This window comes from Tenebrio molitor, chromosome 2 (genome assembly GCF_963966145.1).
Source record: "Tenebrio molitor chromosome 2, icTenMoli1.1, whole genome shotgun sequence".
NCBI lineage: Eukaryota > Metazoa > Arthropoda > Insecta > Coleoptera > Tenebrionidae > Tenebrio > Tenebrio molitor.
Window position 1 is genome coordinate 22,846,938 of NC_091047.1, and position 23,946 is coordinate 22,870,883.

Sequence of the window (23,946 nt, forward strand, 5' to 3'; positions counted from 1 at the left end):
TACTAAAGGACTGCTTTCGAATAATATACAACATGACTAAATTCAGCATAAATTTCGGGTTGGTATGAAAAACACATTTTGAAAATTAAAGTGGTGTCGGCGACTGAAAAGGTTAAGAACCACTGATCTGTATAGTTTATTTAAACAAGTCGATATTGATCCTGTTAGAGAAATACAGAAATACTTCAAAATATATTCCAATCAAAATTGCGTAGCATAGCATACGTCTTGCTGTGTCTTCATACTCCAAATTGTGGGAGTGAACAATTATTACCGATGTTGATCTAGACTTAAAGTAATCCTCAAAGGTGTGGCAGACAATCCAATTAACCAAATCCACGTACACTATTTAATGAATTTATTCCAAGAAGTAATTGATAATGCAGTCGAACCCATAGTGATAATATTACCACTGGAACCTTGCTCGACCAGACAGAATCTCGCAGGTTACCCCACTTTGGTTCTTTCACAAAGGATCACTTTGTTTATTGTATACTTTAGAAGAACTATGTACTTGGACATTTCTTCAAGTTATGGATAATTTTCAATGAACCTCTAATTAAAACATATATTACTCTTAAGAACCTTCGAGCTGAACAACACTTAAATTTCAAGGACATTTTATCAGTTTCGATACTCCCTAGACTCGATTGATGCTGTTGTCGATTCTACGAGTATGTGGTATGAACCAGCTAGAGATAATTACTACGATAAACAAGCAGCTGAAAATCCTCAATTTGTGGTATTGTAAATACTGAACAATAACAAATTAAATTTATCACGATTCTATTTGTAAAGGTATTCAAGTGAACGATTCCTAAATTCAAGGGTTAAGGATAAAAATAAGAATACGAGTACTTCAAAAAAAACTTAGGATTTTATTGGAATTAATGCAGATATTACCAACAATATTGGAAAGAAGGAACAGATATAAGCTATGTTGGTTATATCAGATCCTACCTTAGTTGAAAATGAGAAAACTAATAAAGAGATTACTGCATTTACAGCAGGTAAGAAATATTTAATACTTCCCATGGAACTGTCTCATTTAGTTGAAGATATTCCATTGATTTTTCGCATAAATCAGTGGTTACAACATGACGGGGCACCACCCCATTTCAGTCGCAATATGCAAGGTATTTTGAATCGAATATATCCTAATCGTTGGCCTGCACGATCTCCGAACCTCAATCCTCTGGATTTTTCTTATGGAGGCACGTGAAAAACGTTGTTTACAACCGACCCATTCATAACGATATTCACCCATTCATAACCGATTACAAGAAGCTTTTGGAACAATTACATTTGAAATGGTCAGGCCCTCCAAATTAAGCTTACTACGGCGTGCACAACTATTTCTCGAAATGAATGGTGGACATTTTGGGCATCTCCTTTAATTTTTTCTTCTTTCTTTGAGTTTTGTTGGTGTTTCGCTTTGTTATTATTTGCTTTCGTTCTATTAAATTCGGTTCCCACCGGCAGAAACAGCGGAACACCATTATTATTTAAAAATCTATCCTCGCGCCGTGTGGTTGCTCTTTTTCGACCAGATCCAGGTCTTCTTGTGTACTGACCAGTCTCTTGAAACCTTCTAACAGCTCTGTGAACAGTAGTAAGAGGAGCCCCAATAGCATTAGCCGCATAAGGAATGCTACAATCGTCTTCAACCAAAGCTAATGCTCGGGCAATATTTACACCAGCTAGAGGCATTCTTTTACGTTCTGCACAAAAATTAGACGTTAATAACAATAAAAAATTACAAAAGCTATAAAATCTAACCAGGCTGGTTAATTATAAAAATGGTACATTTAAGAAACAATACTTTTAAGCAGAAAATTTGTTTTTATGCGAAAATAGCCTATGCTAATACTCAAAGTAATGTTTGAGATCATCGCCTCCGGGTCAAAATACGTCAAAATAGGTATTGTGGGAATAAATTTGTTGTTTAATTAGTGTTCCGCTTTTTTTGCCGGTGACTGTATTTGATGTCTCATTTGTTCAACTCGGATAAAAAATAAGCAAGATACAACGTCAAAGGTTTTTCGTCAGTCACCCTGTATATGAAGCGGCAACCATAAATTTTATATTCAGTTTTTACGCCAACTTGAACTACAGTCATTTTTAATAACTCTGTATAAAAAAATTCAAATACACGCATATGAAATGTCATACAAATATCAACTCTACCCCACCCACACAGTTGCCACATAAATTTTAGTACATAGTTGCCATATTTATCCACAATCATTTTGGATCACCCAATATAATAGCAGAAATTAATCTGTTGGGGATAGAATGGGCATTTTTACAAGTAAGTCGGTTAAAGTAGCAGTTGGCGTTTCATGAGTTTAATTTTAGGGTAGGTACGGAAAGTAGCGACGTGTTCCAAACCACGGCTAACTCAAAACGTGTCAATTTTGGAACACTCGTTACTCGAAATATTCTATTCACGTTAGGTACTTACAGGAATGTTAATTAAGAAGCAAATAAGAGTAGAGGTATTTTCATAATTGGCGGTGGAAACAAAAGACTGAGAAATGTCACAAAATTGTATCGTCAGTGTTAAATTTCTCATAAACGCCGTAAAAAGGAATGTGTAGGTAGATTTAAATTTTCGCTAAATAAATTGAAAAAATAAATTCTAATGAAACCAATAAAAATGTAATACATATAATAATTATTATTATCACTAATAATATTTATTATTGGTGTCGACATAGCTAATAAAACAAAATGTGGAAAATAGTTTGCATTTCTGTCGAAATCACGAACGTGTTTGAGAAATTTGACACTAACAATACAATTTTGTGCCATTTCTCAGTCTTTTGTTTCCACCACCAAATATAAAAATATGTACAGTGGCGAGCACGGAATTTCGCACACATTGGACATTTCACTGACTTAATTTTATTAAAATGAGATACCTACTGGCGGCAGTTTCGTGACAGTTTAGGTGAAACATCAGTCATGATCACATATATCATGCGTATCCCACCTCATTATTGATTATAATGACAATATAGCTTAGACTAGATAGTTTTTTTTTAATGACGTACAAATTGGCGTGCGAAATTCCGTGCTCCCCACTGTATCTCTACTTAATAACTTTATTTATAAGTTTTTTTTTCTTGTCTCTTATAATTGTTTGTACTCTAGAATTTGGAACAATGCGTCATTTGAAAAACTAGGAAATGATACTAGCAACGTCGATGTCAGAAGAACGTGATTCACGATGAAATAATTTTAATGGATCACCTGCGAACACCTTGCTGATACTTGAATCGTTAATAGTTATTTGTATCACAAGGCTAGAAAATGCTTTTTTGCAAGTGCAAGCACGGTTTGTGCGAGCACTTGCAAAACATTTTCTAGCCGTGTAATACACAAAATTTTCTCGGCCGACAATTTATTTGAAGCAAAATACCGTGTGAGCAACAAGTACTGATTGAGTTGGCAATAAATTCTGGTGATTTTTGGTGACTTTTATGTCATGTTCCAACCAGCAAACCATTTTATTAATAAAAGATTACAAAAACCAAGACGTTTAAATTTGAAATGTATACCAGCTGTCAATAATGTCAATAAAACAAACCGAAATAGGTACAATTCACAGTCTTAAAAATTTTATGTAAATTTTTTTATTGCCAACTGAAACAGTTATTGTTGCTCACCCTGTATAATAATTTTTGTTAAAAAATTACCAGATAGGGAATTTATTTTTCTTCCATTAGCAACATAAAGGATTCAAGAAGCGACTGTTACCACAAAAATCAACCAATTCCTCAAATATTCAAAAGCGTCGTCGTCGTTTCTGTTATTCCTAACCCATCGCTTGATACCCCCCCTCGGTCCCTGCTGCTATCCACAATGTACAGGTTGAGATAAAGGATACAAATGTGCCCGACATCAATATTTTACAATTAAAAAATTGTACAAAAATGTCGCGTGACACTGACATTTTGTGCTGACAACCTAAAATATTTCATTAAAAATTCCTGTGTCAGTTTTCTTGCCTAGCTTGCTAGTTTCCAGACGATTTAGATTTTAGACGAATGAAAAATCAGTGTTTCTAGACGGAGGCCGAAAAAGACAATTACAAAATATATTTATTTTTGACTCAAGATAACATAAACATTTTTTATTGTTTAAGATAATTGTACAACGTAAACGGTTACTGTTAAGATCAGCATTAAAATTTTAAGTGTTGTAAACATTATCTTGATGCAGTTTTTACTCTGTTGTATTTCTTATCGTTTAACCAAAATTTTCACTCAAACGTTTTTCCAATCTTTTGTCACTTTAATTTTATCGCATTTGTTTTAACCGACTTCTTCAACACTATATTCTTAATCTTTTTCTTTGAGCAAAATAATATGCTGTAACTACCGATTTTCAATATCATGGTCTAGAATCATCCCCGAGGGAATCGCCGACAGCCCTGGAGATTCAGTCGAACATTGGTTGACATTCAATGAGCCAAAACAGACATGTTTAGCAGAATATGGAGATGATAATATGTTAATATGGCACCGGGTTACAACTTTACTGGATTGGAAGATTATCAATGTATACACATTTTGCTTAAAGCACATGCCAAAGCTTGTCACATTTACGATGAAAAATTTCGAGCTGAACAACAAGGTAATTCAAACAAATTCCCGAAACCATATTTTGTTAAAGTTAGTATTCAACAGGATCGGTCGGTATTGTCATTGACACTGCATGGTTTGAACCAGCAAGTGGTAGCGATGAAGACAAAGAAGCTACTGAAAGGGGCCTTCAACTTATGGTACGCCAAAATTTAAATCATTCCGAGTTAAACTAATCTCCGTTTTCACAGTTTGGCTGGTTTGCCAATCCTGTAGTCAACGGTAACTATCCTCAAGTAATGATAGATCGTATGGACGAAAGAAGTGCAGCTCAGGGTTACGCAGTTTCTAGACTTCCGAAATTCACAGATGAAGAAATAGCATACATCAAGGGAACTCATGACTTCGTTGCACTCAATTTTTATACTGCTACATATGCACAGTGGACGGAAGAATCAGATTTAAGCGACTTAAGTGTTCTTGTATTCCCTGACAATGCTTGGGAAGACACTGATCCTCCATTGTTTAGAGTAATACAAACATATAGTATTTTTGTCTCCAATTAAACTAAATATCTTCCAGGTTGTACCATGGGGTCTAAGAAAAACGGTCAATTGGATCAGCAAAACGTATGGTAATCCAGAAATTTTCATTACTGAAAATGTATACTCTAACGGAGGGGGCTTGGAGGATGATAGAAGAATAAATTTTTATAAAGTAATCTTTAACATGGACGTTAATTGAGATACATAACTTTACTTCATGTAGGAATACATGAGCAGTCTGCTTGAAGCTATTTTGGATGATGGTGTAAACGTTACTAGATATACGGTTTGCAGTTTAATGGATAACTTTGAATGGATAACTTTGAATGGGCTCTCGGTTACAGATAGAACATTAAGATTAGTTTGTAAATAAAATTTACATACCTAATAATTTTCTTTTAGTGAAAAATACGGAATGTACAGTGTAGATTTCGAAGATCCTGATAGGCCAAGAACTCCAAAAGCTTCAGCAGCTTATTACAAGCAAGTAATTGCTACCAGATGTTTAGTAGATGTTTGCGAATAACTGCAGTTATTAATTTGCCGTTTTCATTGTTACGCCTACTTCTTACATGTTAATAAAGCAATTACAATAATCTTGTTGAGTCGTTTACTTGGTTAAACGTTTCAAAAAATAAGTAATCGTCAAACACTGCATTTCAATACTACAGGATGATTGCCCAAATTTACAAATTATTCTTAGGTATCTCTTATGTATTTCTTAAGTCTTATGTCCATTGTGAATAAGCACTTAGATTTACGTTTTAAAACCTAAATTTGGCTATTACGTAAGTGCTAAGAGTTTGACCCGTGGCGCGCCATGTGCCTGTAATCCTGCTGATCTGCCACTTCTAAAAATTGTTCTAGACTTGTTTGAATTTTCCACAACCGTCTTTCTACATAACTAAATGACGATACCATTATTATCCTTTGTTGATAGTATATTGTAGTTGATGTAAGTCTTAGAGCAATCCCCAAAGATGTAGCAGACAATCCAATTAACCAAGTCGGACATACACTAAATATTAAAGAAATTTACGCCAAGAAGTAATGGATAATCCCGTCGAACCCGTAGTGACAATATTACCGTTGGAACATTCCTCGACTAGTACAGAATCTTGGAAGTGAACCTACTTTGGTTCTTTCACAACAGATCACTTTGTGATCACTTGATCAGTTGATCACTTTACAAGAAGTGCTTGGATATTTCTTCAAATTCTGGATGAACGAACTTGTAATTAAATCATATACTAAAACGTAACGAATTTACAGTGAAAAATTTAGAACTGAACAACACTTAAATTTCAAGGACATTTTATCAGTGGCGATACTTCTATGTGGTATGAACCAGCTAGCGATAATAATCACGATAAAGAAGCTGCAGAAAAACACTTCAATTTGTGGTATTATAAATAATCCATAATAACAAATTAAATTTGTGTCGATTTTATTTGAATAGGTATGAAGGTGTACGACTCTTTAATCCAAGTGTCAAAGAGAAAAATAAAATTTCCTTGAGAACAAAATTCACAACGGCAGAGTTTTGCATATATTAAAAGAACTTATAATTAATGCCGACAGTACTGACAATGTACAATAGACAAAAGACACGGAAATAAGCTATATTGGTTATATCAGTGCATAAATGAATAATATCATAAATATATCATAATATCATCATAAATGAATGAGAATAAGAAAACTTATAAACTGTTTCACTCAACAGACAGTAAGTCAGGAATATTTAATACAGAAATCGAGATTCTGACAAGAAAAGGGTAGAGGATGAAAAAACAATAAAATATATCCGGATAATTCTTTATTTTATTAAATTTCAAAGTATCTTTATTTCAACGTAAGATTTGAAATGTTCAGTGCTAGTTCCACAGATTCTGAACGACCAAGAATGGCCAAAACTTTCGCATCTTATTACGCTCAAGCAGTTAAAAACAGATATTCAGGAGAGATATTTGTAAATAACTGATGTCACTCGAATAAGAACCTTTTTTTTCCCTAGTGATTGAGAAATTCCCGATAATGTTGTGTTGGTGACCACGAATGTCTGCTATTGTAAAAATTCCCGACTGTGTAACAGGGGGGAATTTAACAGCAAACACGAGTGGGTCACTAACAAAATTATCTGGGATTTCTCAATCACGAGGGCAATTCGTTGTTATGAGCATTCACCGAATGATCGCTGCAACTTAAATTTTAGCCAAATTAAAATTATAATCAAGATATCAATTCATATTTAATTAATATTGTTAATAATAATGTGATTTCTTCAAGTAAATGCCATAAAATCTCTGATTTAACTGACATGTATTACAAAATTATCAAAACATTATTGTATAATTCCAAGTTGAGTGGTCCAATTTTAAAAGATAGAGCATTTTCATTGGCCAAATGAGGTGAATACTCTACAATATTACCTAATCTTCTCATCTACTACGATAGATGAGATAGCCCTTATCCAAAACCTTTTAAATAAAGTGTTTTTCAATTTTACCTTCATATTATTCTCAAACTTGTTTTTAAATATGTTTCTCTCAAAAGTACTTTTCAGCTTGTGCATACTACTGCATTTATGGACGTAAGTATCTATGAATTTCATTCATATTATATTCAAAAACACAAAAAATTAGAACCGCTACAGGGGTAGATAATCGGAAATTTCCTTCAAACTTTAAATTTGGAGTGGCAACAGCTGCCTATCAAATCGAAGGCGCCTGGGACGAAGACGGCAAAGGAGAGAATATCTGGGACCATCTAACTCACACAACTCCTGATTTAGTTTATGATGGTTCCAACGGAGATATCGCCTGCGATTCATACCACAAATTCGACACTGATCTTGGTCTCTTAAAAGATTTGGGAGTGGATTATTACCGACTTTCTCTCTCGTGGTCAAGGATCTTGCCAACAGGTCACATCGATGGACAAATCAATGAAGCAGGTATTGCGTACTACGAAGACATCTTAACAAAGTTGCAAGAAAATGGAATCGAAGCTTTGGTTACGTTGTACCACTGGGATCTACCGCAGTCACTCCAAGAGGATTTCGGAGGGTGGCTCAACGAAACAATCGTCGATGTTTATGCAAATTATGCCCGACTTGCGTTTGACCTTTTTGGGGACAAGGTTCAACATTGGATAACATTTAACGAACCTCACATTTTTTGTCTAGACGGATACGAAACTGCCGGGAAAGCTCCTGCCATCACTGACGCTCCCGGAATTGACCTATACACTTGCGCACATATGGTATTAAAATCGCATGCCAGGGCTTATCATATCTATGATAACGAATATAGAGAAACACAAAAAGGTAAGCTCTCATGAAGGGTTTCGTCACGTTAGTTGTAAATCTTTTAGGAAAGATATCTATTGTTCTTAATACCAACTGGTTCGAACCCGGCAGTGATGATGAAAAAGACTCCGAAGCAGCAGAAAGGCACTTACAATTTTTTGTATATCCATCAAAATACATACTTTATACACACTTGTTATCAATTCTGTTATAGTTCGGATGGTTTGCAAACCCAATAGTACATGGAAATTATCCGCAAGTAATGATCGATAGAATCGGAGAAAGAAGTGAAAAAGAAGGATTCAATAAATCGCGCCTTCCTGAATTTACAAGTCAAGAAATCGAAGACATCAAAGGCACCTATGACTTCATCGGTCTTAATCACTATTCTACTTCTTTAACTCAGTGGATTGAAGATAATGAAATTGGAGAACCGAGTTCACTTAACGATATTTCGGTAAAAGTATACGATGACGACTCATGGGAAAGCTCTTCTTCGGATTGGATAAAAGTACTGCCACCTGATTCTATCATCTTTTGATGTTAAAAATTTATTTAATTTTAGGTTGTTCCTTGGGGGTTAAGAAAACTTACTAACTGGATAAAGGACAATTATAATAATCCTGAAATTATAATTACTGAAAATGGATTTTCAGACACGGGTGAAATAGATGATCCTCGTCGATTAAATTATTATAGGGTAAATAAACACTGAAACTGATCAAATAAGCTTTAAATATGTAATTTAAAATTTAGGAATATCTGAGTAGCTTACTAGAAGCAATCTACGACGATGGTGTCAACGTGACTGGATACACAGCGTGGAGCCTGATAGACAATTTTGAGTGGTTACAAGGATATTCGTAAGTTACAAAAAACTATTTTGAGAAAAAAAAATCAAGATGAAACATAATTTACATTTCAGGGCAAAACTTGGTTTGCATTCAGTGAACTTTAGCGATCCTGAACGTCCACGAACACCGAAATCGTCAGCAAAATATTACAAAACCGTATTAGCAACAAGATGCCTGGTCGATGAATGTATTGAATAGTAATAAGTTCATTGAATTAGGGCGATCCTACTCAGATGAGTGCTCGGTAGTTGTAGCCTGGGTGTTGGGATGCTCTCTGTGTAATGCTTGTTGTGTTGTGATTGTGTTTTGTGTATCATTTTCTTTTTGGAAGGGCTTCTAATTGGGCGTCAAGCCTGTTAGCCGTCAACAATAATAATAATAATAATAATAATAATAATTACATAATGACAAACTGTCAAAAACGGTAAAAATGTTGTGACAGCATTACAATAAATAAACACAAAATTGACTGAAATATTCTAACAAATATTCTTTCTGTTGTTTTATCGGAGACCTTCCCATTTATCCAAAAATTTTAAAAAATGTATTCATTACTCAAATTCTGTTAATATTATATGCTACGCGTCGTTTTTCTGCCCATATACAGTTGTGGACAAAATAAAGTAGGACAATGTTTTTTCGCTAATGTAAGTCTGCTTGAAATTTTACTCTTTCTATGGTTACTATTAAAATATTTATAGTTTATTATGTATTTTGTGTTGCATAATTTTATCATATTAATTCAGTTTTTTCTTGCCAGTGTTGGTCCTTAGTCCTCACTTCGTACAACTTTATGTTGATTTTTTTACAGACATTCCCGCTTAACTACATCACTAATACGTACCATGATAGTCTTACAACTTTTTTGACAAATTTTTTAACAAGTGTCATATTTAAAACTTCAGATTTAGACCCGGTTGCAATCAACTAAAATTTAGCGAAAATCTGCATCAAGACTTGTCCCACTTTATTTCGTCCACAGCAAGTGTTAAAAGGCGATTTCTGATTAATACTTCTGTACGAATCGTTTGAGACAGAAATTTAGCATTTACCAACTTAATTTTGATGATGTAGATCCAAGAAATTCCAAGGCATCAACAGAATTTCTCAAGAAAGTAATTGCCACCAAATACTTAGTAGAAATAATTGAAACCCTTTATAAATAAATATTAAATTTATTTAATATTTGAGTACGAGTACTTATCAAAATATCAGAAACTTACACTCGCTACTTATTCTATTATCTCACATGCCAAAAGTTGATTGATAAGTTTAAAGTGTTTATAAAAGACACGATTTAATTCATTCTGCGAGTATCTCTCGATACGTCAAAATGAAATTCAATCAATTATTAATTGTATTTGTGGTCCAAGTCTTTTTAAGGTACCTATTCAAATAACTAAAAGAAAAAGACTCTAGTCATTGAATTCTCTATTTTGCAGAACCACATATGGCGAACCAATCAACAAAAAATTCCCTGAAAACTTTCTTTTCGGAACTGCTACAGCCTCTTACCAGGTGGAAGGAGCATGGATAACAGATGGAAAAGGTGAAAACATCTGGGACCACTTCACCCACATCCACTCCGATCTTATAGCGAACGGCGACAATGGCGACATCGCTTGCGATTCCTACAACAAATATCAAGAAGACGTCGCCATGCTCAAAGACTTGGGAGTCAATTTTTACAGGTTCTCTTTGTCCTGGTCGAGAATTCTACCTTCGGGATTTACCAACCAAGTAAACCAACCGGGCGTAGACTACTACAAAAATCTGATAGCTGCCTTGAAAGAAAACGGAATCGAACCCTACGTAACTCTGTACCATTGGGACCTCCCGGAACCACTCCAAGAGCTTGGAGGCTGGCCAAATCCTGACCTCGCCGACTATTTCGCAGAATATGCCAGACTAGCATTCACCTTGTTTGGTGATGACGTCAAGAACTGGATGACATTTAACGAGGCTAAACAAACTTGCCAATTGGGCTACGGCTATGGAGTTTACGCCCCTGGAGTGGCATCTGATGGAATCGGAGACTATCTGTGTGCGCACACCGTACTCAGAGCACATGCCAAAGCGTACCACATTTACGACGAAGAATTCAGAGCCACGCAAAATGGTAGGGTGTCTATGGTTGTGGATACGGATTGGTTCGAACCTGACAGTGACAGCGAAGAAGATATAGAAGCTGCCGAAAGAAGAATTCAATTTAATGTAAGTTTGTGTTTAGATGTGGGTCTAGATTTTTATTTTGTATCTACTCCAGTTCGGTTGGTACGCTAACGCTATCTACCATCCTGATGGAAACTACCCGCAAGTCATGATTGACCGGATCGCTGACAGAAGTCAGCAAGAAGGTTTTCCCAGATCTCGGCTGCCAGAATTTACACCAGAAGAAGTCGAGTACATTAAAGGGACGTACGACTTTTTTGCTCTCAACACTTATACAACGAGTTTGGTAAAATGGAGTGATGATTATCCGATTGGAACCCCCAGTTGGGATGCTGATGGAAGTGTCACGGTGTACCAAGACAGTTCGTGGAACAGTTCGGCTTCAGGATGGCTTAAAGTGGTACCGTGGGGTACCAGAAAGCTTCTTAACTGGATCGATCAAACTTATGACCATCCTGAGATCGTCATTACAGAAAATGGGTATTCTGATCATGGGGAGTTGGATGATCAGGACAGAATTAATTATTACTCAGTATGTGTTTCAAAACATTTAAACATAATACTATTTTTTGTTCGACACTGTCAGAATTTGAGAATTTTCTCCTATGTGAACGGATTTTGATAAATTTGACAACTTGTCAAAACGAAACGTCAAGCTAATTTTAAAGATTTTCAGCGATTTGGAGCCTTTGGGGGACTCGTCGAACAAAAAAACGTTGTATTCAACTCGTTCTTGTGTAATTTGAGCTTTTTTTGGCACTCGTGGACCTTTAAAACTCTCGTTACACGCAAACTCGTTAAATAAACTACTATTTTTTACAATTGCAGAAATACTTGAGCAACATTCTTCAAGCTATTTTAGAAGACGGTGTTAATGTAACGGGATATACAGCGTGGAGTCTGATGGATAATTTTGAATGGTTAAGTGGATACACGTAAGTTTCGCAAAGCTAGCAAAACTTCATAATGAAGTGAATGTCTGTTTCAGGGAGAAATTTGGACTTTATCAAGTCGATTTTACTGATCCAAACAGAACCAGAACTATAAAAAGCTCTGCAAAATTCTACAAGAATGTAATAGCTACTAAATGCTTAGTCGATACTTGTGAAGAATGATGTGTTTTACAATATTTTTATTAATAAATAAAATTACGATTTCAACTTACATCCTCGTCTGTTCACTACACTTTTGTATACAGGATGTCCCAGAACTCGCGGATCAAATTGAAACTGTATATTCCTTGATGGTAATGAAGGTAAAAAACGTTTAGAAAAATATTCAGGGTGCAACAGCTTTTTAGTTATGAATTAATCAAATTGACCAATAGAGCTCGATCTAATTTTCCCTTTATGAGAAAATTAAGTACCTTCCCTCAATTGCCAAGTAACGTATAATTCGATGAATAATAAAATTATTTTTAATATTTGTCTGGTCAACTTGTCGAAACAGACGTCAAAAGTGACAGCTACTTTTGAAATAACCAAAAATGGGAAATTTCGCCAAAGGCAGGTGAACAAATGTCTAGAATCTAAATCAGGGAACGCAAGAAGTTTCTTCTTCCGAAAATGAATGAAATAATATGGTTTGTTATGAGTGAAAATTTCCAGAGCAATTGTAACCTTGAGGGGTATGGGAAATTGACGAGAGGGATATGATGAATTGAACCTTTGTTGATGAAAGGTAAAATGGCGACGTAGCGTCAAGTGAGTAAGTAATATTACTACCTTAAAAATCTTAGTAAAAAGTGAAATATGCAGGGCCTGTGAAGTGAATCCGAATCCCAAGAAATTTATCCTGACTCCTGTGCATACACTCTGCATCTCCAACGTATTAGCGCAGCTATATAGGAGCGGGACCTCTCATCGTCGAAATGAAAGAAAAGACTTTTAGGAACATTCTTGACATTGCAAAAAGCTGGAGTTACACGTAGTTTTTGAACAATAGATCAAGCACAGTGGCAGTTCTGAAAGAAAGAAGACAAAACTGGATTGAACTAACCTATTTATTTTAGCATCATTATTAGTAAAAATTTAAGGTCAAATTTTATACTTAACTAAATGATGTAGAATGCAACAAATGAAATAAGAAACATGCAAAATAAAAAGAATAATTTATAACAAATGTTCAAAATGACCACCTTTGCCCTTGCCAGTCTAAGCATATTAGGAATAACAGTAGCCAGTGTTTCGTGAATTTGGTCATTTAGTTCTTCTAAAATATTGATAGGTTCGCGGTAAATATAGTTCTTCAAATATACTTCTTCTACCGTCGTCATCAAAGGACTGAAGAACAGCATCTTCGGTCTCTGGCGTTCTAACTTCTCGCGGGGGACCACTAATTGCTTGTCAGGTAGGCACCAAGGACCCCGTGTCTCGAGCACGGTACACCAACCATAGAAATACGTTATAATTTGGATGTGGCAAACGTCGTGGAAAACGTATTGCATATTCCCTTGCATCCTCACTTGCATTGCGCCGGCACTCTTCATAAATTATGAGCATTTCGGCATACTCTGCAGCTGTATACATGATTTCAATACGAAGTTTGACAATTTCGAATCAAATTATAACTTGACGTTGTCAAAATCTTCACAGTTGCCCAAACATTTACTTGAAATTCCATACCATTCTTACTAGAATTATGTTGCTAGGCAATTCAAACCGTTGGCTAAATTTACGTGAATCGGTTATACCCTGTCCTTTTTTTTAAACGCTGTTGCTTTCAGTTATCACCAAGGAAAACGCACTGTAATAATAATAATTCCCTTGAAACCACTAATTTAAATTTTCATATATTTTTGTTATAGTCTATACTATACAGGGTTATTATAAATGATTGTCCCAGCGCAGTTGGCTCTGAAAACCATACAAATTTTGGATGTGCCGCAGCCTCGCAACATGAAAAAGACTAGTAGACCGATTTCCGTTGGCAAAAAGTACCGCCAGTATCGCCACCTACTAGTCTGACTCATGTTATGAGGCTTGCCGCACATTCAACTACGCCACCAACGCCAACTGCGATGGGACAATCATTTATAATAACCCTCTAAATATTTACATGACATCCACGTCGAAGTTTGTTTGTTATTATTATTATTATTGTTATATAATTTATCAAAACATAAATCAATATTTTAGTATCTTTTGGCTAAATAAACAATCAAAGGTGAAGAATAATCATTGTAAATTTTATACCGTCAAGTGTTTATGTAATCGATAAAATTGAAAACATAGTTGTTGAAGAGAATCGCAAGACACAAAAAATCATTCTATATCATATCCACGTAATTGAGTTCTTATAATTTTTCCATTGTAAATTACAAAGCTGTACACATCAGCTGTCACTTAAGAAATTTACCAAAAACGTCAATTAATTTATCTCCAATTATGACGATAAAGATAAGTGAAAAGTGTTTGCGAAGGAATTGATAATGTAGTACCACTAAGTGCCTATTAAAAATGGCAATCACAAAAACTAAATCAGGTGTGTTATTCTCGTCGCCAAAATGAGATTAACAATTTTATTTAACTTCTGCTTCGTTCTCTTGTTAAGGTAATAAAATATTTTTACTAGATTCATCACATTAATCTGTACAACTTTGAAGTGTAAACAATGGTGAACTCATCAACAAGAAATTTCCGGAAGACTTTTTCTTCGGCGTCGCTACCGCCGCCTACCAGATAGAAGGAGGATGGGACGCCGACGGCAAAGGTGAAAGCGTATGGGACCGCTGGGTCCACACTAGACCCTACATGGTACTCAACCAAGACAACGGTGACGTTGCCTGCGACTCCTACCACAAATACCTGGAAGACGTTGAAATGCTCAAACATTTGGGAGCAAATCACTACAGATTTTCTTTATCATGGTCGCGAATTCTACCAACAGGTTATGTTAACCAAGTCAACCAGCCTGGCGTCGATTATTACAAAAATCTAATAAGCGCATTGAAAGAGAACGGAATCGAACCCTACGTCACGTTGTACCATTGGGACCTTCCGCAACCTCTTCAAGACATCGGAGGATGGACAAATCCACTTCTTGTCGATTATTTTGCCGATTATGCTAGACTAGTGTTCAGTTTGTTCGGAGATGAGGTGAAGAACTGGATGACTTTCAACGAACCCAAGCAACCGTGTATGAACGGGTATGCCTATGCTATAATTCCTCCAGGTTATGTCACCAACGGTATTGGTAATTATTGGTGTGCTCACACTATAATTAAGGCACACGCTAAAGCTTATCACATCTACGATGAAGAGTTTAGGGCGACACAAAACGGCAGAGTGTCCATCGTTATTGATTCTGTGTGGTATGAGCCCGCCAGCGACAGCGACCAAGATAAAGAAGCTGCCGAAAGGAAGATCCAGTTTGATGTTAGTGGCAACAAATCAACAACAGCACTTTAGTACAATTTTCATTTTGCAGTATGGATGGTACGCAAATGCGATTTACCACCCCGATGGTAATTATCCTCAAGTGATGATAGACCGCATAGCTGAAAGAAGCAAGAAAGAAGGTTTCTCGAAATCTCGTCTTCCTGAATTTACACCGGAAGAAATCGAATATATTAAGGGAACATTCGATTTTCTTTGCCTCAACACGTACACAACAAATTTAGTACAGTGGACCGAAGATGCTGAAATAGGTTTTCCTAGTTGGGAAGCTGACGCTAGTGTTGTGGCATATCAAGACGCATCATGGAACAGCTCTGCTTCCTTTTGGTTAAAAGTGGTCCCCTGGGGCATAAGGAAACTTCTCAACTGGGTAGATCAGAATTACGACCATCCTGAAATTTTTATCACCGAAAACGGATTCTCAGATACTAGTGAATTAGATGACCAAGATAGAATCAATTACCACGCGGTAAATATCCAAACACAAATTTTCAAAAAAAAGAATGCGTGATTTCAGGAATATTTGAGCAACATTCTCCAAGCCATGCTCGAAGATGGCGTGAACGTCACCGGTTATACTGCGTGGAGTTTATTGGACAATTTTGAATGGACTATGGGATATTCGTATGTGTCAAAATTAAAAAACTTTAAACAACTTTATTACAATTACAATTATTTTTAGGCAAAAGTTTGGATTTTATCAAGTTGATTTCGACAGTCCAAATCGAACCAGAACTATCAAAAAGTCAGCCAACTACTTCAAAAAAATCATAGAAACCAAGTGTTTAGTAGATACATGCGAAGATTAAAATCTATTAGATAACTTTATACTTGTCAAAACAGTTGTTTTAAATGTACTTAATCTTGTCAGATCATTTTGTTTAAGTTTATCACAACACGCTCAGACAATGTGTCACAACAAGTGTAGTAAATTAATTAAATAATCTAAATAAACAAATGTCTATTTCCATATCAGTACAGTATTTAAAGTGAGCATTTGCAAAAGACAACAACAGAAGAGGCAAATACGAAAAAGTGCCAATTTGTTAATTTACCTGTCGGTTATTATCAAATTTTACTTTATTAAAACGAATGAAGAAGAGTTAGCTAGATTCAAGAAGATATACAAATAATCAAAAGGAAACTGAGAAAGAACAAAAAAAGGGTGTGTGCTTAAGACCGCACGACAGAAGTGAAAACTTCTATGACGCTCGTTATTGATTTTAAGTATTATGTATTGTATAAATTATATTATTATGGATGATAGTACTTGGAGGAAACAGGAGTAAGGCATAAATAATTAATATTATTTAAATCCAATGCTGTTTTTAAGTAAACACCAAAAATCTGTATTTTTTAATAGAAACTGCAAATACGTCCGCTTTTAGAGATACACGGACTGGCAAAATTTGTGAGGTTAGGTTTTGATGTTTAAGTTTTATTTTGCCATTATTTTCTTGACGATGATTTGTTGTATTGAACAGAACACAAGTTTCCATAGCAAGCGGGACCAGATAGTCATTTATAGATACCCTGTATTATGATAATTTGTCCATTTTTCGCTTCACATTTTGCTACACAAGTTTTTCCAATAGATGAATTGTTGAAGCCATATAATTAAGAATTACCTACTAAATCCTACATCTATCTGTGAACTTACAATATTTATCGTGTCTTTATCGTTTTTATAAATATATTGCTGCTCCTGCAGCTCTGCACTATCATTTAAAATTAGCAACACAATGAAAACACACTTAACAATGAAAATTTGGAAGTGACAAGTGACGCACAGTTGACTGTTTCTCGCTCGCTCCGCTAAACTCGACTCCCGAGATTTTAGCGTGTTGCGAACGATTTTAGCGTGTCGCAAGAAACTAATTCACTGCCTGGGAATAAAATGCGGTGCGCCTAAAGAAGTTTTCACTTCAATAATCATGGGTGGTAGCCACAGGATTTCTTATTCACTCAGCAATAGGTAGAGCAGCATGCTAGAAATTAGAGAATCAATGTCTAGCTGGAATATTTTATCCCAAACTTTTTGAATTTGAATGCGGAATTCTACTAGAATGTGGAAAGCGCTATAAGTTGCTTAATTTAACCCCTATGAAATTCCATACAAGCTCTGTAGGCGACAGGCCTGGAGAACGAGATGGCAGTAAACTTACTTGAGTGCATTCAAGCTACTGTCTCATTATTTAAAAATAGTTTTCTGGAGGTGATTCACATACGCTACCGACACTGTAGCAAGACGTTCCGCAATGTAGCGACTTGTATTCAAATTTTGCTTGTAAGAACTCGAGGAAACGGATTTCTATATAATGTCCAAGCCTAAACAACAATTCTTTTAGTTGGAGCACTATATCTTTCAACAGCGCTTTCCTGCGACTGTCATAAGCCCACAAACAGTACCGAGATTCGTCGTTGAAACAATTTGATGCATATAATGAGTACACTGGTCCTTTCCAAGCATTATTCATGTGTTGCAGCTTCATTACTTGTGATTGGAAGGCACATATGCAGACAGTATGATCTGATCCCAAAAGATCTTATTGTTTTCTAAACTGTTGACATAGAAACTCTTCTAGAATTAAAAATCGAAGAGGTCGATCTAAAAGTCTTACAAGATGGTACAGTCTACTTTTGCAGGAACAGATCTTAACAATTTACATTGGCGGTACAACAGAACTCTGCATTTTTAGCAAGTTAGTAATACAAATGGAAAATAGCGTGGGCCCAAGAGTAGAACTTTGAAGTACACCTAAAGTTTGTAAAAAAAATTTGAATCAAACAGCCCTCTAAAATTTTGGTCATCGACACATTTTTTGATGTAGATTCATTCAGAAAATGTACATATGCTTATACGAATGAAAGTTTAGTGTAAGATGAAGATAGATTTGAGTGTGAGCAAGGTGCCAACAATAGGGAAATAAACGTGTGGCTAGTAATAAACTTATGAATCTTATGATATAGTTCAAAAACAATAAATTAGATAATGTCTAACTTAAAACTCTATATAACTTTAATTCGGGGTAATTAAGATTAAGTTAAATAACGTCAATTTTTATTAATCTATTAGTTAATTCTCCAACGAACATCAGTAAAGTACTCTACAAAATGAGTCCTCGACAATTATTTAAGATAATCTTAGGCTTTGGTTCCTTGGTCAGGTATGCTGTTTAAAATGAAATCGTTCACTGTGAATTTTTCACTGTGTGTTTAGTTTAGTCACTGGTGAGGAATGGGCATTTCCCGAAGATTTTAAATTCGGCGTTGCCACTTCAGCTTACCAGATTGAAGGAGGATGGGATGCCGACGGAAAAGGAGTAAGCGTATGGGACAGACTCACTCACGAAACTCCTGGGATTATAGCAGATGGAAGTAACGGCGACATAGCCTGCGATTCGTACCATAAATGGGAAAGAGATGTCGAAATGGTGAAAGAAACAGGAGTTGACTACTACCGCTTTTCGTTGTCTTGGACCAGAATCTTCCCCCAAGGCTTCGTCAATTATGTAAACCCCTATGGAGTCGCCTACTACAACAATCTAATCGACAAACTGCTCGAAAACGGGATCGAACCAGTCATCACGTTGTTTCACTGGGATTCGCCACAAACGTTTAGCGCTTTGGGTACTTTGTCCAACACCGCTTTCATCAACTTGTTCGCGCAGTACGCCCGAAAAGCTTACGAACTGTTCGGTGACAGAGTAAAAATCTGGATCACGTTTAACGAACCCAAAGTGGTCTGTCAAGATTTTCACTGGTTCCTTGGCAATGTCACCGCAGTGTACCCCGCCGGTGTCATCGAATACTTATGCACCCACAACCTCCTCAAGGCACACGCCGAAGCCTACCACATCTACAACAGAGAATTTAAAGCTACCCAGAAGGGTAAAGTTTCGATCACTCTCAATTTCGAATGGTCGGAACCTGCCAGTGATAGTCCCGAAGACATCGCAGCCGCAGAGCAAAGAAGGCAATTCGAGGTGAGCCAGAGTGGTACTCCAGCACGACTTCACTCTTTTACTTTTCACTATTTCAGTTTGGTTTGTACGCAAATCCCATAATCAACTTCGATTATCCCCAAATTGTCAAAGATCGAGTGGCCCAAAGGAGCGCACTAGAAGGCTTTCCCGAATCTCGATTGCCGCAGTTTACACTTGATGAAAAATTGAGAATCAAAGGGACTTACGATTATCTGGGTCTTAATCATTACAGCACTTGGTATGTGAGAGCCTCCGAAGAGGAGGAGATCGGCAGGCCTAGCTATGCTGCAGACACAGGTACCTATCGTTATCAAAATCCAGATTGGGAAGGATCAGGAGCCGAGTGGAACAAAGTAGTTCCATGGGGTTTGAGAAACATTTTGAAATGGATCAAGGACACGTACCGAAATGTGGATGTGTTGATCACGGAATGCGGTTATCCAGATACAACAGGCGACGTAGACGACGAACCAAGAGTGGAATTTTTCAGAGTAAACAAATATTACTTTTATCGTAACTGTAAAAATTATTTAAATTAATTCTCAGCTGTACTTGAATGCGACACTGCAAGCGATACACGAGGACGGAGTAAATGTCAAAGCTTTTATGGCTTGGAGTTTGATGGATAATTTCGAATGGCAACAAGGATACCAGTAAGTCAAAATTCATCAAGCGCAAAAAATTTTATTGCTTAATTGTAGGATTAAGTTTGGAATATTTAGCGTGGACTTTTCCGATGAGGAAAGAACAAGGACGCCAAAAAAATCCGTGGAATATATAAGAAATGTGGTGGAAACAAGGTTAATCAACTAAATGCAACATTGACGACAATAAAGTTATAAACAATAAAACTAATATTCATTGTTTTTACATCTCTGTCAACAACGGAAAAAATATACATATAAGTCATATAAATGTCTATAAATAAAACTGTGCATGTTAAATTACAGACATGAAAATGTTATGTTTCAAGATAAGTGAAAAAAATACTGATTAAATTGGTCCAATGGCATCTTTAATTCTCTCTAATTCTCGTGAATTGTATTTACCAAGAATAATTTTAATAGACCGAATTATTTTACATAAACAACCGAACAAGCTAAATTACCTCATTACCGTTTCGCATATCTCTTAAGACATGTTAATTGTTAAGGAATTCGCTTTAGTTCTGTTTTTGTCGACCAAGTAAAAATGACCAGGTACCTATTAAATGGGTGTAATTCGTTTGGTTATAGATTATGCAACTCGCAAGAGTGGAAATTCCCAGATGATTTTAAATTTGGCGTAGCCACTTCAGCTTTTCAAATCGAAGGTGGCTGGGATGCCGATGGTAAAGGCGTGAGCATATGGGACGTTTTGGGACACAATCGTTCAGTTCTTGTCAAAGACGGAAGCAATGGTGACGTAGCCTGTGATTCGTACAACAAATGGGAGGAGGATGTGATGATGGTAAAAAACTTGGGAGTTGATTGTTACCGAATTTCTTTATCTTGGACCAGAATACTTCCGGAAGGATACGGGACTAAAATAAATCCGGCTGGGGTGGACTACTACAATAAAATAATAAATAAATTGCTCGAAAATGGAATCGAACCTGTGATCACGTTGTATCATTGGGATCTACCCCAGTTCTTTAGTCCATTGGGTGGTTGGACCAATCCGGTGGTTGTTGAACACTTTGCCTATTATGCTAGAACAGTTTTCACATTGTTTGGAGATAGGATCAAAACATGGATCACCATCAACGAACCCAGATTGATCTGTCAATCATACAAAGGACTCATTGGAGACGTGACTCCTAATTTCCCATTAGGAGTAGCTGAGTATTTATGTGCTCATAACGTGCTCAAGGCTCACGCCGAAGCTTATCACATTTACGACAGAGAATTCAGATTCAAACAAAACGGTGAACACATATTCCTTCAAAAATAGCTTATCAAAGCGTGCTTTTTAGGTAAAATTTCCATAACTCTTGACATTACATGGTCGGAACCAGCAAACGCAAGCAATCCCGAAGATGTTCGTGCTGCCGAACAAAACGTTCTCTTTGAGGTCGGTATCAACGTCGAGTGATACGTTTAAAAAATCTCCAACCGATATTTCAGTTTGGTATCTACGCTAACCCCATAATGGGTTTTGATTATCCAAGAGTAGTTATTGATCGCGTCGCCAACAGAAGCAAACTAGAAAACTTGTCAGGATCGCGACTACCAAAGTTTACTTTTGCTGAAAAACTGAGAATAAAAGGAACCTACGACTTTCTAGGGATCAATCATTACATTACTATGTACACTCGAGCAGCTGCTGATCCACCAGTAACTCGGCCGAATCTTGATGTAGATGCTGGAGGAGAGAGGTTTCGTGACCCAAGTTGGGAAGGATGCGGAGCGGCCTGGATCAAAGTATGAATAGAATGTTACATTTTTCTTTACTACTGCTAAAATTAGGTAGTCCCGTGGGGTTTGCGACGTCTTTTGAACTGGATCAAAAACACTTATCACAATCCGGATATTATTATAACAGAGAGCGGTTATGCCGATGACAGTGAAGTTTTCGAGGATGACGGAAGAATTAATTACTACAGGGTAATTCGCATTTTTAGATAGTGGTTCATTATGTCTGAAATGCATGTTCTAGGTTTACTTGAATGCAACTCTACAAGCAATTCTTGAAGATGGTGTCAATGTAAAAGGATATATGGCTTGGAGTCTAATGGATAATTACGAATGGATATATGGATATACGTAAGACAAAACTGTCGCAGAATGCAGAGGTATTTTAGAATTCCATTTAATAATATGTTAATTTCAGATTGAGATTTGGTCTTTACCATGTAAACTTTACTGATCCAAATAGGACTCGAACCCCCAAAAAGTCGGTGGAATATTTCAAAAATGTCACCAAGACCAGAACGATTAATTAGAGTACGTTATCTTAACATCTAAAGGTCACACTTTTCGTGTATAATAGTAATTAAAGTGTAAATAAATATTAATAAAACACTATTAAGATAATGTTGTGAAGTTTGGACCCTTACCTATTTAAGTTAAATTAAACAAACATTCCTATCGTTTTACAACATAAATTGATAAATGTATGTAAACTGCAAATAAATGTCACGACGCCTTACATAATAAAAAAATTACGATTTCCTATTTCTTAACCTCTTTCGGGCACGACTTTTGGCCATAATAAACATTATTCTATGTGAATAATTGATTATTATCTTTGTTGAAGCGCAACACATTTAAATATTGCGACTATTTTAAGAATACTTTGTCATTTCCTAACAAATTAATCTCCTTTTACTCAACAAAGACGCCCTTAAATGCGACTCGCCTGTGCTCTTGTGGTATGTCAACTTACTTTTCCGGTCTAAATTTACGTTTCGTTCGCCCATATCGTCTTGAAACAGTGAATTCGATGCCTAGGCAAGAAAATCTGAACAGGAATTTTAAATGAAAGATTTTAGGTTGGTGACACTGATGGAATTTTCCAAGTGCGAAATATTGATGTTGGGCAAATTTGTATCCTTTTTCGCAAGCTGTACATTGTGTATAGCCGAAGAATTTGTTCGTACTTTTTGAATATTTGAAGAATTGATTTACTTTTGTGGTATCACAGTCGCTTCTTGAATCCTTGACATTGCCAATGGAAGAAAAATAAATTCCCATTCCGGTAATATTTTAAGAAAAATTATTATCTTTTGCTTTAAAAAAATTGTCTACTGAAAACATTTTGTATATTATACGGCCAGAAACAGTTTTGCTAATGCTTGCACTTGTGGCGCCTCGGCTTACTCCTCGGACCACATACCGTGCTCGCACTTGCAAGATGACACCTTCTGACCTTGTGATACAAGTAATATTGTTTCATGAAATTTAGATGTATATTTTCTAAGGAAATAACAAATTGTTTTCAAAAACCCTACCACTTATAACATAAGCCTTGAAAGTTCTCTTTGCTCTCTAAATTAAAGTGTGCGCAGAAGATCTGTGGTCAGAAAATCTTGTGAACAACATGCAAAACTAAATCACTTTCGGGCTACATAAGTAAAATAATGTCCATTTAGATAGTATTTCGAGGTCTGAAG

The 23,946-nt window shown here is 36.1% G+C and overlaps 6 protein-coding genes across 6 annotated transcripts; all 6 read left to right on the top strand.

The window, feature by feature from the left end:
* Positions 1-4,523: 4,523 nt before the first annotated feature.
* LOC138122728 (cytosolic beta-glucosidase-like) lies at positions 4,524-5,333 on the top strand. Its single transcript, XM_069037015.1, has 4 exons — positions 4,524-4,641; positions 4,695-4,789; positions 4,841-5,119; positions 5,172-5,333. Exons 1-4 carry the CDS (start codon positions 4,524-4,526, stop codon positions 5,331-5,333), a joined length of 654 nt encoding a protein of 217 aa, XP_068893116.1.
* A 2,243-nt stretch (positions 5,334-7,576) lies between these two features.
* On the top strand, positions 7,577-10,010 carry LOC138123556 (myrosinase 1-like). The gene is made up of 8 exons (XM_069038309.1): positions 7,577-7,727; positions 7,780-8,462; positions 8,510-8,604; positions 8,659-8,955; positions 9,010-9,144; positions 9,201-9,307; positions 9,370-9,506; positions 9,695-10,010. Exons 1-7 carry the CDS (start codon positions 7,675-7,677, stop codon positions 9,494-9,496), a joined length of 1,497 nt encoding a protein of 498 aa, XP_068894410.1. The 5' UTR covers positions 7,577-7,674; the 3' UTR covers positions 9,497-9,506; positions 9,695-10,010.
* Positions 10,011-10,528: 518 nt separating this feature from the next.
* LOC138123557 (myrosinase 1-like) lies at positions 10,529-12,634 on the top strand. The gene is made up of 5 exons (XM_069038310.1): positions 10,529-10,681; positions 10,741-11,512; positions 11,565-12,002; positions 12,299-12,405; positions 12,459-12,634. Exons 1-5 carry the CDS (start codon positions 10,632-10,634, stop codon positions 12,583-12,585), a joined length of 1,494 nt encoding a protein of 497 aa, XP_068894411.1. The 5' UTR covers positions 10,529-10,631; the 3' UTR covers positions 12,586-12,634.
* A 2,238-nt stretch (positions 12,635-14,872) lies between these two features.
* Positions 14,873-16,837, top strand: LOC138123380 (myrosinase 1-like). Its single transcript, XM_069038068.1, has 5 exons — positions 14,873-15,022; positions 15,075-15,846; positions 15,899-16,336; positions 16,385-16,491; positions 16,550-16,837. The coding sequence occupies exons 1-5, from the start codon at positions 14,976-14,978 to the stop codon at positions 16,674-16,676; spliced, it is 1,491 nt and encodes a 496-aa protein (XP_068894169.1). The 5' UTR covers positions 14,873-14,975; the 3' UTR covers positions 16,677-16,837.
* A 2,042-nt stretch (positions 16,838-18,879) lies between these two features.
* On the top strand, positions 18,880-20,783 carry LOC138123381 (myrosinase 1-like). The gene is made up of 5 exons (XM_069038069.1): positions 18,880-19,034; positions 19,088-19,853; positions 19,910-20,344; positions 20,400-20,506; positions 20,555-20,783. Exons 1-5 carry the CDS (start codon positions 18,982-18,984, stop codon positions 20,664-20,666), a joined length of 1,473 nt encoding a protein of 490 aa, XP_068894170.1. The 5' UTR covers positions 18,880-18,981; the 3' UTR covers positions 20,667-20,783.
* A 108-nt stretch (positions 20,784-20,891) lies between these two features.
* LOC138123382 (myrosinase 1-like) lies at positions 20,892-22,867 on the top strand. The gene is made up of 7 exons (XM_069038070.1): positions 20,892-21,038; positions 21,089-21,759; positions 21,808-21,905; positions 21,959-22,255; positions 22,301-22,438; positions 22,491-22,597; positions 22,665-22,867. Exons 1-7 carry the CDS (start codon positions 20,992-20,994, stop codon positions 22,774-22,776), a joined length of 1,470 nt encoding a protein of 489 aa, XP_068894171.1. The 5' UTR covers positions 20,892-20,991; the 3' UTR covers positions 22,777-22,867.
* The last annotated feature ends 1,079 nt before the right edge of the window (positions 22,868-23,946 follow it).

Coding starts and splice junctions, on each gene's coding strand:
- LOC138123556 (XM_069038309.1), top strand. CDS start 7,675: ATGTTTCTCTCAAAAGTACTTTTCAGCTTGTGCATACTACTGCATTTA. Junction 7,728..7,779: donor ATACTACTGCATTTATGGAC/GTAAGTATCTAT, acceptor ACAAAAAATTAG/AACCGCTACAGGGGTAGATA. Junction 8,605..8,658: donor AAAGGCACTTACAATTTTTT/GTATATCCATCA, acceptor ATTCTGTTATAG/TTCGGATGGTTTGCAAACCC.
- LOC138122728 (XM_069037015.1), top strand. CDS start 4,524: ATGGCACCGGGTTACAACTTTACTGGATTGGAAGATTATCAATGTATA. Junction 4,790..4,840: donor AAAGGGGCCTTCAACTTATG/GTACGCCAAAAT, acceptor CCGTTTTCACAG/TTTGGCTGGTTTGCCAATCC. Junction 5,120..5,171: donor CTGATCCTCCATTGTTTAGA/GTAATACAAACA, acceptor AATATCTTCCAG/GTTGTACCATGGGGTCTAAG.
- LOC138123380 (XM_069038068.1), top strand. CDS start 14,976: ATGAGATTAACAATTTTATTTAACTTCTGCTTCGTTCTCTTGTTAAG. Junction 16,337..16,384: donor ATAGAATCAATTACCACGCG/GTAAATATCCAA, acceptor GCGTGATTTCAG/GAATATTTGAGCAACATTCT. Junction 16,492..16,549: donor GAATGGACTATGGGATATTC/GTATGTGTCAAA, acceptor AATTATTTTTAG/GCAAAAGTTTGGATTTTATC.
- LOC138123382 (XM_069038070.1), top strand. CDS start 20,992: ATGTTAATTGTTAAGGAATTCGCTTTAGTTCTGTTTTTGTCGACCAA. Junction 21,760..21,807: donor ATTCAGATTCAAACAAAACG/GTGAACACATAT, acceptor CGTGCTTTTTAG/GTAAAATTTCCATAACTCTT. Junction 22,439..22,490: donor GAAGAATTAATTACTACAGG/GTAATTCGCATT, acceptor TGCATGTTCTAG/GTTTACTTGAATGCAACTCT.
- LOC138123381 (XM_069038069.1), top strand. CDS start 18,982: ATGAGTCCTCGACAATTATTTAAGATAATCTTAGGCTTTGGTTCCTTG. Junction 19,035..19,087: donor GGCTTTGGTTCCTTGGTCAG/GTATGCTGTTTA, acceptor CTGTGTGTTTAG/TTTAGTCACTGGTGAGGAAT. Junction 20,345..20,399: donor CAAGAGTGGAATTTTTCAGA/GTAAACAAATAT, acceptor ATTAATTCTCAG/CTGTACTTGAATGCGACACT.
- LOC138123557 (XM_069038310.1), top strand. CDS start 10,632: ATGAAATTCAATCAATTATTAATTGTATTTGTGGTCCAAGTCTTTTTA. Junction 10,682..10,740: donor GTGGTCCAAGTCTTTTTAAG/GTACCTATTCAA, acceptor TCTATTTTGCAG/AACCACATATGGCGAACCAA. Junction 12,406..12,458: donor GAATGGTTAAGTGGATACAC/GTAAGTTTCGCA, acceptor TGTCTGTTTCAG/GGAGAAATTTGGACTTTATC.